At 42.1% G+C, this 13,900-nt stretch overlaps 1 protein-coding gene across 9 annotated transcripts in view; it reads left to right on the forward strand.

Annotated features, from left to right (window-relative positions):
• Nucleotides 1-13,900, forward strand: part of HECW1 (HECT, C2 and WW domain containing E3 ubiquitin protein ligase 1) — a 195,391-nt gene that overhangs the window by 72,122 nt on the left and 109,369 nt on the right. For all 9 annotated transcript variants that reach the window (XR_014517938.1, XM_083468752.1, XM_083468749.1 and 6 more), the window contains one exon: nt 9,467-9,574. Coding sequence is in view for 8 of the 9 variants with exons in the window: in XM_083468752.1 (XP_083324878.1) it covers nt 9,467-9,574 (108 nt within the window). In the remaining variant the exon portion in view is untranslated. The remainder of the gene's footprint in view (nt 1-9,466; nt 9,575-13,900) is intronic.

The raw sequence follows: 13,900 nt of genomic DNA on the forward strand, positions 1-13,900 counted from the left end.
ATGTTCAATTCACAGTTGCTTATTTGTTGACAGGGTGTTGTATCACACTCTAATGTCCACACTGAGCACATCCTGGCAGTTCCTTGGGGAGGCACCAGGGAGGTGTTACCTGAGGCCTTGCCCTGTGACCTGCCAGCCCATCCAGCTTCTTTCCATCACCACCTCCTTCCTGGCTTTGACTTTCCTGGATCTCCTGTCAAGCCCTCTCTTCCTCCGCAATTATAATGAACCCTGAAGCCTCACTGGCTACAGCTGTGTCTTGTCAGGCCCCACTGCAGGGAAGAGCATGTCTTGCCTGGCTACAGGCTTGTCTCACAGCCATTCTCTACCAACAAGGCCTGTTGACCAGAGTCCTGATCTTGCATCCATACAGGAGGGAAGCACAGGGGGACAGTGGTGGGTGGTGGTCCCCGGCAGTCCTTCACAAAGTCAAATACTACAGTGTTTGGGATTAATCTACCTGCTTCCTCTTTTCCAAACCAGAAGTGGGGAACAGGTTCTGTTCTTCTGGAGGTCAGTGAGGTCTAGAGATCATTCTTAGCACTTAGGCATGTAAGGAGAAAATATCTGTGGCTCCTTGTCCTAATTGGGCTAAATCATAGTAAATAGAAAGAATGAGAATAAATCCTATGGTGTGGTAAAATGGTGGAGTTTGTTTCCTTCCTGCTAGTGCAGAGGGTTGGGTGAGGAGTTAACTCTGCAGCCGTTTTGAGAAATCTCCAGACTGCTGCTATTCCTAGGTCACTTGCTTGCTTACCGTATTTTTCGCCCCATAAGACGCACCGGCCCATAAGACGCACCTAGTTTTTTTTGGGGGGGGGGATAAAGGAAAAAAAATTATTTCCCCCCAGGTGCGCTGCGCTACACCAGGAGCTTCTGCCTGCCGGCAAGCAGTCCGCTAGCCTTGGGAGAGCCGCGGGGCTCTCCCAGGGCTAGCGGATTGCTGCGCTACACCAGGAGCTTGGGGCGTGCTGAGCTCAGCGCACCCCAAGCTTCTGCGTGCACGCAAGCAGTCCGCTAGCCCTGGAGGAGCCGCGCGGCTCTCCCAAGGCTAGCGGACTGCTTGCGCGCACCTAGAAGCACAGGCTGCCGCCCCAAGCCTCGCGCAACCGGTGGGACCTCCTGCCGGGCGCGCGAGGCTTGCAGGCATTCGCCCCATAAGACGCACCCCGATTTCCCCTTCATTTTTGGAGGGGAAAAAGTGCGTCTTATGGGGCGAAAAATACGGTATATAGAGATTTAGCAGGCACCTTCAGTGCCAACTTTTAAATGCCTGCTGAAAACTTTCTATTCTGCTATGCTGGCGCAGGCACCCTTAAGAAGGCATCCTTCCACAATGGTTGACTTCTCTCTTTAACTTTTGTTAATGTTTTGTATTGTATGGTTTTATGGTTTTATTGCTGTAAACAGATTTGATATCTCTTTATGACATAGTGGTATACAAATATTTTTATAAATATTCTAAATATCCCACATTTCCATCCTCTCCTCAGTCCTCAAGGTGGCTTAATAATGCAAAAATTCAAAATCCCTTTTACATGATAGTAAGGAGAACTCTTTAAAACCAATTCCAAACAATACCTAACCAAACAAGGGCTATCAGAGACCTCGCAATGCTCCAAGAATGGGGTGCCTGCACTGAAAACCTCACCCTGCTTAGGGCTGCTAACCTTTCTTCAACTAAGGAAGGTGCAAGACCCTGTCAGATTATTTAAGAGCCTGAGGAAGTTCACATTGTAATAACTATTATTTATTCATTATTTTGATATAGTAAATTTCCAAGTCACCACACAAGACAACCTGTAGGTGATTTACCATACTTTTCGATGTATAAGACAAGCTTTTTTTAACTCTAAAATAATGTTAAAAACCGGGGGTCATCTTATACATGGATAGTGCACAGGGGGGGGGGGACGGGTGATTGGTGACTGCATCAAGGGCTGCTTTGATTGGCTGCTTCTGTGATAATTTGGTGTGTGAATGGTTGCTGTGGCAAGGGCCACTGTGGATTGGCTGCCGCTGTGGCAATTGGTCGTGCGATTGCCGGCTGCTGTTGGTGAGTGGGCAGGCGCTTGTTGGCTTATCTGACACGAGCGATTGTCAGTGTTTGTTCGCTGGGTTTGTGATTTTCTACAATTCCCCCCAAAAGCTCTGGGCATTCCTCCCCCAAAAAAGCTCAACAACTTTGGCCATTTCCTCCCCCCTTTTCTTAAATAGTGTATAAAAATACAAAAGAGAAAAAGAAAGAGAAAGAAAGAAAGACTCTATAATACTTGTCCCATACAAAACTATAAAAGTGAAATTATTATTCTACTACATATACATTTATTTATATATTGATATATTGTATTATAGTCTTTATAAATGCATTCCAAATGTCATTATATTTGGTATACACCATTTGTGTCTATAAGCTGTCTGTATTTTGCAAGAGTTGTCATATCTTCTATCCATTGATTAAAGGGCACCACAAATTTATCTTTCCAGTGGATCAATATCAATATTTTAGTCACAGTGAGGGTGTGAATAAAGGTGTTTTCTTGGTGCTGAAAATATTGTAAAGTGGTTGCCAGATGGGAGGAAGAGTACTAGAAGCAATTCTGGTCCCAAACTGTGTGTGTAGGGATTTAAAGATCAAAATCAGCACATTTAAATTCAGCTCAGAAACAAATCAGCAGTCGGTTTAACGCTCTAAGCACTAGTGTCTAAGCACTAAGCACTGGACAGGGGTAGCCTAAGTGGTGCCCTCCATATGTTGTCGGACTGCAACTCCCATCAGCTCTAACCAGCATAGCTGATGACCAGGGATTGAGAGTTGTAGCCCGCAGTATCCAGAAGTGACTACATTGACTACCTCTGGCTTAGGCAAGTAACTCAGCTGCAATTTGGACCAACTGAAGTTTTCAAACGGCTTTCAAGGCAGCCAGTGCAGCGCATTTTAGTAGCTGAAAGCTTGCTGTCACATATTCTGTTGTTAGGAAGGATATTGTGCAAGTTGGCCCTGAGTTTATTGCAGGATAAGACACAGTATGTAAGATAAAGCATATAAAAACCAGTATCCATTGCTGTATGTGGGATGGTTGTCTCATAGAGTGCTTCCTTGCCTTGTCTTTTGTTACATGGCACCACAACCTTCTTCAAAACAGGGAGAAATGTTTGAAGTGTAGATTGCCATTGTGATTTGTCTTTTTGTGCCTTTAACTCTGGGTCTCTGATATCAGTGTGACACTGTCAGCATTCCTTTATGCATCCCTAGAAGAGTTAGTGAGTCAGCCTGCAGCACATTTTCTTACTGTTAGCTGCTGCATCTACGCAAGTTTGCTCAAGAGTGAGTGAGGACTCTGGATTGACGTGTTTTAGGCTCTAAAGTCTCTTCTTACTTGAAAGAACTGAGGGATAATCAATGGTATGATATTTGGAAATTGCAAACATGAGTGAAACTTGCCAGTTTATCTGATCCAGAGAACAAATGGAGAGTGTTTCTCATTAACGTATTGAAATCCTTCTAACAATATTGCAATATATCCTTCCCACTCCTGGTGAAATATGAGGCCTGTCTTTTTTCAATACGGGCAGGGTATAAATAATGTAATAGTTAATATTTGTTACTATTATATTTATTATTATTATTAATTTATACCCTCCCTTTTCCCTGACAGGCTGCTTAAATCTAAAAACAAGCACTGCAAAGAATATAGAAAAATCAATCATTAAAGTTAAACACTGAGAGAGAACAATAAACATATATGAAATTTATTTAAAACATACCAATAATTACAGTAAAACAGCATGGCACCAACCCTTTCATTAAAAGCAGTCAATTCCCAATAGCTTGTTGGAACAAGGTCTTCACCTGCCAGCAGAAGGACAGCAGGGAGCAAGCCAGTCTGGCTTCTCCAGGGCAGGATTTCCAGAGTCTGGGAGCAGCTCCTGAGAAGACCCTCTCCTGCAACAGCACCAAATGGGCCTAGGAGGTGGTAAGACCAAGAGAAGGGCCTCCCTTGAAGATCTCAAAACCTGGGCAGGTTCCTATGAGGGAATATGGTCTTTCAGATAGCTTGGACCTAGGCCATGTTGGCCTTTATAGGTCATAACCAGCACTTTGAATTGTGCATGGAAACAGACCAATAGCCAGTGAAGCTGTTGTAGCAGCTGTAACCAATGACCAGCCCCAATAATTGTAGGCCAGTAACCAGCCCCAATCAACAGTTTAGCCCGTTGAAGTTTCTGAGCACTTTTCAAAGGCAGCCCCATGTAGAGTGAATTACATTAAGCAGGGTGTAACTAAGGTGTGTGTCACTGTGGCCAAATCAGACACCTCAAGGAACAGGTGCAGCTGGTGAACTAGCTTGAACTGCAAACGCACTCCTGGCCACCACAGAGACCTGGACATCCAAACTCAGGACTGAATTCACAAGTACACCTAAACTGCGAGCCTGTGTATTTGAGGGAGTGCTACACCATCCAGCACAGACGGAATCCCCATTCCCTGTTCTGCCTTTGTTTTATTCAAATGAGAAGATTTTGAATCAAGAGGGAAAAGGCTAAGCAATCATTCTGCTTTGCCATAATGCTCAAAATAGTAGCTAGTTCTGTTGGGCAGAACAAAAAAAATACCCAAATTCCAGCTGTTGTTTTAAGTTCCACTCTACCTAAATGTACTCAGATAATTTAACTTGGGTCACAAAGGCCTTTACATGAAGTCCAGAACATAGGCTGGCCTTTCATTGCCTGAGTCCTTGATTTCATGTGAGGGTAATATTGCACAGTGCTTATTGATATACATTAGGCTTTCTTCTTCACTATCCTTCTGGGAAAACCAAAACATTTTAAAAAGTTGTCTGATAAAAGTTCATTATGCACAAAACCTCTAGGGTCCAATTTCTAGGCTGTATTTGTTCTTCTTCTTTATTATTCAACCATTTCTTTTAAGTTTATATCAAAAATATTTTTGACCTAATTAGCTGAAACTCTGCTTTAAAAGCCACATGCTTCTTTCTTTTCTCTTTTGCCTTTAATTTTATTTCCCCTCCTAAAAGGCAAAAAATCTTTAATGCTATATGTAATTCCGGCAAGACTCTAATTAGTGAAGTTTCTCTCAATATACTTCTGAGTTTATTCTGACTTTCTGACTGCTTTAGTTTATTCCTTGCATGAGGATTTGATTCCAAGTCCATTGATTCACAATCAAAGCACATGAAAAAAAGAATAGCTTTGGACCAAGCTGCATGTGTTGTGTGTAGGGGTACAGCATATACTATCCTATAGCTCTGGTATATAACTGTGATTTTTGACTAGCCTTCTCACATGAACATGCCTGCCATGGAACAACTGTGCATTTCAGAGGATCTCGGAAGTATGCTCGGAAGTGCATCTTTGGCTCACATGCAGGATAGCCAGACCTGTTGGGCTTGCCACTCTTCCACTTGAACTGAGAGTGGGCACTGGAATGTGTCCAGCGTTCTCAGTATGGCTGCCCATTGTAGGAGAAGGTTGGTTGTGATTAGGGGAGGCCCATCCCATTTCTCTGCCTGAAGCAAAACGGGAAAGCCTTACTCACTGGGGTTGCATAGCTGCATCTTTTGGGTTCCAGCAAGATCTCACAGGAAGCTGGAAGCCACTTCTCCAGCGTTGGGATGGGGTGGGTGGCACCCACAGCAACTCCAGAGAAGTTAGAAGAAGCAGTGATGATGGCAAGATCTCACAAGAGTTCACTGGAAGCTGCTGTCACCGCTTCTCCTTGTTTGTCCAGTGGCAGGGGTGGGCTGCCCCTTGGGATTTCGCCTCTGTCCGCTTCGTGGTGGGCCAGCCTTGGTTCTGGTACTCAGCCTAGCCTCTTTCATGCATGAATCATGTCAAGGGACATAATGTGATTTCTGGGAAGTTGGGCTGCACTCTTGGCCACAGCCCTGGGCATCAGACATGCTTTTGGCCCCCACCCTCAGACAACCAGAGGTTGTCATGGTCTGTCTGCAGTGAAGAAGTCTGGAAGCAGCTAGTTGTGCACAGGCGTCTATGCAATTGGTCCTCTTGTGCCTTGCTCCTTTCTAAACGTATAACGCTGCCTTCATGCCGTTCATGCATGCAGGGGGTTACTCACTTTTATAGAAGCTTGTCTGCTATTAGTAATTTTCTCACTGAGTTACTCCTGAGAAACTTCCAAGGAAGTTTCCAGAGTTTCTCTGAAACACAGTTTGAAAACTACTGATGTTTAGCATTACCGTCATTCCTTATGCCTGTGTTCAGCCTCCATATAGATAAAGCATACATATAGATAAAGATTTGTGGGGTGTTTTTGGCTTATTGGCTTATGATTGGGAGTAGAAAAATTAATGTAGCTCAGCCCAGAAAATAGTGGGAATAGCACATGCCTGGACACACAATCTTGGAGTGTTGACTGTGGAGTGGCATATGAAGTGTTACTAGAAGCTGGGTCTAATCCTTTCCATCACCATATAACAGATAAGTGAAGGCTTTGCATGTTATTGTTATTTGCATAGTAATGATGATGATGATGATGATGATGATGATGATATACCACTTAATTGGCAAAGTGACTTTTAAGTGATTTATGAATTTAAACACACATAATTAAAATATGCCGTAAAACAATTCAGTAAAAAGGTTGAAACAAACACCCACAGTGTTTAAATAAACATAAAAAAGGTTAAGGACAAGGACCCTTGGATGGTTAAGTCCAGTCAAACTTGACTATGGGGTGCGGCGCTCATCTTGCTTCAGGATGAGGGAGCCAGTGTTTGTTCACAGGCAGCTTTCTGGGTCATGTGGCCAGCATGACTAAACTGCTTCTGGCACAATGGAACACCATGACAAGTGCCAGAGTGCACAGAAACGCCATTTACCTTCCTGCCACTGTGGTACCTATTTATCTACTTGCATTGGTATGCTTTCAAACTGCTAGGTTGGCAGGAACTGGGACAGAGCAATGGGAGCTAACCCCTTCATGTGGATTCAAACCACCAACCTTCCGATCAGTAAGCCCTCAGAGGCTCAGTGGTTTAGACCACAGCGCCACCTGCTCCCACAAGTGTTTAAGTAAACACATGTGCAATAAAGCAAACCCAGAAGATCCAAATGTGGAAACCATTTTTCTGCATATAATTCTGCTCTGGACTGGAGCATTAGGGCATCTATTTCCAAAGACTGCGCGCATAATCCTTGAAGGCCTCCAGCTGCTTCATTCAATCAAAAAGAACTCAAGGTCAGAACCAGGGGACACCTTTTTGCTTCCTGTGCAAAACAAGTCAGAAGCTGGCACGACACATGTCAGTTCATCTTAACTTGTCAAGCTGGCAACACTGATCTGTGTAGCCAGGATTGCTTAATTCATGTGTACACTTTCAACACTGGTGCCCATTCAACAGTTTGTGTGTGAGGGATTGTGGCTGATATGAGTGAAATGCATCAAAGCTGTGAAATTTGCTACAAATGCACTTGTTTGTTTGTTTGTTTGCTTATTTTAAAATAGGTTTTCAAACGCTGAACAAATGGAGGGGTGTACCAAAGATGCTCCTCACTGGGGATCAGTTTGGTCTGGGGCAACATTTTCTGGCTACGTTCTCATTTAAAAATAAAGAGAAAGAGCAGACTGAATTATGAGCCATCATTGGTGGTGGGATAAAGTCACTCTCTTAAGTTATTGTTGATAGGAAAGATAACAGCATGAACTCTTCTTGGACAAACTGAATTTTGCACCCTTCATCCTTTACTTTTGGGTTGCATTTATTCAAAAAGACAATCCTTAGTAAGGGAAAGCAACTGGCAAGCAAAGTGAAGCTTAACTCCCAGTCTTAGGGACTCACATGCCCTTCTTTAGTAAATCATGAGTCAGTGAGTAGCTGAAGTGCATGATAGGCAAAAGGTTCTTCCAAAGCCTCTGTCAGTGTTTATACTGGAGAAAAGCAGATTGTAAAAAGCTCTTGGTGCTTTTGGCTCAATTAGATCTAATGCCATTGACTATTTTGCCTTTCTCATCATCCTCAGCACCATATTTTAGTTGCTAGACTAGAAGCAGCTATGGTGCACCATATGTGACCTTGTGCCGGCCATCCTCTCTCTGCCTTATCAATCTCAATTAAAATGTCCTAAGGTCTATGGAGGAAGAGTGGAATAGAAACATTAATTAATGATCTATGATTGTCACCACCCTCAGAAGTTCATGCTTCACATTCCCCCAAACCAGTTAATTGTTTTCTTGCCAGAGGTAGGATAAAAGTGTGGTGTTGTATGTTCATTGCTGCATCTTGGTAGAGGTTAGCCTTTACTAAAAGATTAGAAAAACATAATGAATCATTTTCCTCCTGATTTTAAATGTATCTATAACCACACTGGTATCCTCAATCTGTGCGCCCATGCATTTTTCATGACACCAGTAGCTATTATTTTTCCCTACCAGAAGGTATTATTATTTTTCCCTACCAGAAATTTCTCAGAGATAGAAATTTTCTCTTCAAAAATTATTTTGTGTGGGCAAGATTCAATACCTGTCTTGCTAACACTAGTTCTGGAAATATGGCAGGTTTAAAGTTCACTGGAGCATATGTCTGCAATATAGCAAAATGATTGTTCTGAGGGAACTCCCAGCTTCCCTTGGGGCCCGAACCTTGTTCATCATGTAGCTTTCCTGAAATCAATGGAACAATCTGTGGAGAAAATATTACTTGAGGAGAGTGTTAAAACTTTAGATAATTGACTGGAATGTAATGGGGACCACAAAGTTGTTGTTGTTGTTGTTGTTGTTGTTGTTCTTCTTCTTCTTCTTCTTCTTCTTCTTCTTCTTCTTCTTCTTCTTCTTCTTCTTTACCACCCTTCATCCAAATATCTCAGGGTGGTTCACAGCATAAAAATACAAGATAAAAACACAAAATACATAATAGAAACAACAACAAAACTACACAATCTCCCACAATGCAGAAAGGGAACCAGTGCTTCTACAGAGGGATGCTGTGGACCCAAACAAGTTAAAAGATCCTGAGATCTTTTTACATTGTTACAAACAGAAGATAAGGAAGTAAATCTGTTTTTTTCTTGATTGCACAGCTTCATACCATAGCTGATGGCTCACATGATGGTATACTCCACATGGGCTTGGTTCATCCAACCCGATAAACCAAACTACACAAATGTGCAGATACCTGGAGAGGAGCTTGCAATCACTGTACTTTTCCCAGGTATATTTTGGTTTACCATATTATGCAAACCAGGCCATGGAAAACTATTGCACCAGGGTTAGGAAAAAGCTAGGGTAGACCCCTTTACTCTGATGTCTACATTTATATGTGTAAGGTTTGGGGCTTTTTTAAAAAATGGAGGAGTATCATGGAGGGTTTGCTGGTGAGAGATAGGACACTTTCCTGCCTTTCAGTGATAAATTATTTTTAAAAAAGAAGCTGTGTTTTCAGCCCTTTCCTTTGATTTCACTGGCTCTCTTTTGTTAATTTTGCAGATGAGGTTTTGTCTGAAAATTTCCTAGACTACAAAAACCGTGGGGTAAATGGCTCTCACCGAGGTCAGATTATCTGGAAGATTGATGCCAGCTCTTACTTCGTAGAACGTAAGTATATCATAGTGCTATTACATCATACTTCAGTGAAAACAGGAAGAGCTGAGCTCCCACACTACATGGGTGTTTTGGGGAAAATTTAATGTGTGTGGCAAAGAAAAATGATCAATTGCTTGTCCAGAAACTGTGCTTCATGAATAACAGAAGTTACTACTGAAAGGATGCAGTGGGTGAAATTGCACCTATAACTCTGTATATGTTGGTGTTATTAAGCACGGACATCTCATAACATGAGAGGGTTTCAGAACAGGTGCTAAATACTTTTGTGTTTGGAGAAAAACTATTTTCAAGTTCATTTATATTTATTTAACATCAAAATTATTGAATCTGCTGGAGCTTTTATCCTTGTTTTAGTCTTCTGTAGCTTGGATCAGTTTCTGGCAGAGCAAATCTTCAACCCCTTTCTTGGAGTTTTTGTGGTCTGTGTGTTATTCTGAATAACCATTTCCGAGGCAATCTCACAGAAGTATTTTTTTAAAGGGAATTAATTCCATATTGCATTTGCTGAGCTCACTGCATAACATACCGTTGATGCGCAATAAACTATGTGCTTGGGTTGTGAAAAATTATGTGCTCAAGCATAGTAAAGGTGAATCTTTCATTGTTGCGTCCGTGCCTGAGGGCATCATACTTAACATGTGTTGCATGTGCTGCTGTAAGGAGTTCAAAATGTAGATTAATAAAGGCGCTCCAAACAGGTTGTGTTGTGTGACAACTGGCTGCAAAGGAAAACGAAACATTGTTAAAACAAAGCACTGCTTGATAGGAAGTTAACTGGGATAACTGGAACAATTTTCTGGCAGACTTAAGGAAGGTTACTTTAAACCATTTGTGAACAACCTGTGACAGAGGTTTTGAATATTTAAAACTGTGGTTTCAAAATGGATTACAGAGCATACTGTGGGGTCCTTGGAAACTTATTGGGGGTTCCTCAATGAGGAAGTCTGCTGTGAAAGACAAGTTTCTTAGAATGATTGATTTGCCTCTACTACTAGTCTTCCTCTGCAAGGGTCAGGACCAACAACCTCTATGTACAGAGTGTGTCAACCAAAAAAGTCCTCAGAATTATTGGCAGCGTGCAGGGTTTTGATGGCTGACATGCAAAGCTTCCTTGGTATACAATGGAAAATAGATTCCGTTCACTGGCCTAAGCTAAATAGTTTCACAGATTATGGACTATAAGAACCAAGTTGCAATGTGCCAGAAACGCCAGTGAGATTTCTGTACCAGTTCTGTCTGCTTCTAACACAGCTGTATTCTAGTTGTGCCATCAGGGTGGGGCAGCTATACAGCAGGAGGTATCTGACTAGGGGTGTCTGATTAGGGTGTGTCATTTTAGGGTACAAAACTTAATTTTTGCACATTTCTTTAGTGAGGGGTCTTAAAAATGTGTTTTTGGGTGTCAGGAATTCAAATCTGCTTTTATTTTTGTAATTGGACAAAAATTTAGCTTGGAAGCCTACACTTGACAAAGAAGCACATAAACTGTGTTTAAAAACCGAAGAATTTTAACTTTGCCTTCTGAAAATGTCAGGTAATAATAAAACAAAAGGCCTGTATTTAAAAACTGTGGGAATGTTAAGGATAGTAGGAGAGGATATATTGATTTGTAAGATTTGTACAAATTACACACACAAAATTGCACAAACAAATGTGTGCATTGGGATAAAATCACACTACAATGTTAATAAAGGACTTGGGGAAAATTGCAAGCCGATGTGGAAATCTGGAGAACTGAAGATTGGAAAAATGAGAAACTGAAATTGACAGATTCACCCATCCCTAACTTGCATGGCAGAAGAGGCATTATCAAGCTGCAAAGTGATACAGATATGAAAGCTCTGGACTTTGGATGAGCTAGGTTTTCTTTTTTGTTTACTCAGATATTGTCTTCTGTAATTGATTGTTAATTCAGTTAACTCTAAGGGGAGTTCTGCCATATGCTTTTCTTTCATCATATTACCAGTATGATTTCATTATCTACGTACTTTCTTAAATGAATCCCTCCTCTTTTTTTGTATGGAGCATGCTCTTCTGGCTTCAGAATCTGCTTCCAAGCAGCCTCTAATTCTTACTCAGGACAGCAAGTCCTTCCATATTAATTGTCAGTTGGGGAGTGGTACACTGGTATGGTACAGGTGGGGCTCTTTGGTCTGTGCTTATTATGCCCCCCCCCAATTCATTGGGATAAAATCTGTTCTATAGCCATAGCCATTTGAGATTTTGCACCATCTTTGCCTTTCTAACAGATACTCTCTGCCTCCAAGCAGCTCCACAAAAGGCAGAAACTCCAAAGCATAGCTTTCATAGAATTGTACACTTGGAAGGGACCACAAGGGTCATCTAGTCCAACCCATGCAATGCAGGAATCTTTTGCCCAATGTGGGGCTCAGACCCACGACCCTGAGATGAAGAATATCATGCTCTACTGACTGAGTTATTCCAGGTCATCAATAGTTCCATTTCCCTGCTAGGAGAAGTGACACCTGTTGAGCATGTGCTATCAAGAAACGGAAGGTGGTAGGCCTCTTTGTTTTCTCTAACCAGTGTGGTGTAGTGGTTAAGAGCAGTGGACTCGTAATCTGGTGAACCGGGTTCGATTCCCTGCTCCTCCACATGCAGCTGCTGGGTGAGCTTGGGCCAGGCACACTTCTTTGAAGTCCCTCAGCCTCACTCACCTCACAGAGTGTTTGCTGTGGGGGAGGAAGGGAAAGGAGATTTTTAGCTGGTTTGAGACTCCTTAAAGGTAAAGGTAAAGGTAAAGGTACCCCTGACCATTAGGTCTAGTCACGGATGACTCTGGGGTTGTGCGCTCATCTCACTCTATAGGCTGAGGGAGCCGGCGTTTGTCTGCAGACAGCTTCCGGGTCATGTGGCCAGCATGACTAAACCGCTTGGTGAACCAGCACACAGAAATGCCGTTCCTGCCAGAGTGGTACCTATTCATCTACTTGCACTTTGACATGCTTTCAAACTGCTAGGTGGGCAGGAGCTAGGACCAAGCAACAGGAGCTCACCCCGCCGCGGGGATTCGAACCGCCGACCATCCATCGGCAAGCCCTAGGCTCTGTGGTTTAACCCACAGTGCCACCTGTGTCCCTTGAGACTCCTTAGGATAGTGATAAAGCGGGATATCAAATCCAAACTCCTCCTCCTCTAACCGTGTTCATGGTTCCTCTTGCCCCAACTCCCAGTGTGGATTCCAGTGTAGATGTGGCTATCTTGGATTCCACTAGGACTGTCAAATACAGAATTCCCAACATAAAGGAAGCCTGCAATATTTGCATATCTTGCTGTCATGGGCTTGATTATCCATGTGGCAGCGTGGGCTTGTAAGTAGGGATGCTTGAGGATTTCAGGCTTTGTGAATAAAATGATCCATTCTTCTCAAATTAATGCATAGTTAGGAAATCCACTGGATTTTGCACTGATTTGAATGGTGCAAGGCAATTTTTGGCTATTGTAACATCTCAGAATACTACATTGGAATTGAAGAAAGTGTACATCTTTGAATGTGCCTTGTAAATATGTATTTTGAAAGGATTAATGTCAATTTGCAAGATTAATGTTAATACAAGAATGGAGTGGAATGGAATTATGGGTAAAAACATGCAAATGTTATATGAATCAGAAACAGAGTTGCCCATCCCTTGTATACTGTGGGGAGATTTATTAATCAGATGCTTAGTGAACAGTGATACTCTGCCTGATCTATTCAGATCATAATGAAAATTCCACCAGCTTTTACATATGAGACTTGAAAATAATTATTTTATACAAATTATACTATTTTCCATTCTGGATTTACTGATAATTTACGGCAATGCAAATAAGTAGGATAACTGAGCCCACTGTCTTCCAAAGAACAAAAGACGTAAGAATAAGAAAGTTTGTGCTGGGTTTCAGTTGAGCTTTTAATAATCCATGAGTCGCATTTCCCTAGGTGTCAGGAAACAGGCAGCTGAAGGGCCAGGGCCGGGCATGCTGGGAATTTTAAACTGCATATTTCTTTTAAGGTAATTCAACTTCTTCCACTCATGGGAAAGTATAAGAATTTGGAATTATCCCTTCTCTCTTTTGTACAACCATGACTTAGGCAGAGTGGGATAAAGATTCACAACATCTAAGAATACGGGAAATATATGCTTTCAAAGCATTTTCTTAAAAAATGCTGGCTTGAAAGTTTGAGCATGCATACTTTGTGACTGAGTTAGAAGACCACGAAAACTGGGTTAATAAAGGGATCCTTGACAGTTGCAAACTCTTCCCCAATTACTTACTTACTCTGGATGCCATATGATGTTCAGTTGAATTCAA

Source organism: Podarcis liolepis (assembly GCF_965112155.1).
Source record: "Podarcis liolepis genome assembly, chromosome: 12".
Taxonomy (NCBI): Eukaryota; Metazoa; Chordata; class Lepidosauria; order Squamata; family Lacertidae; genus Podarcis; species Podarcis liolepis.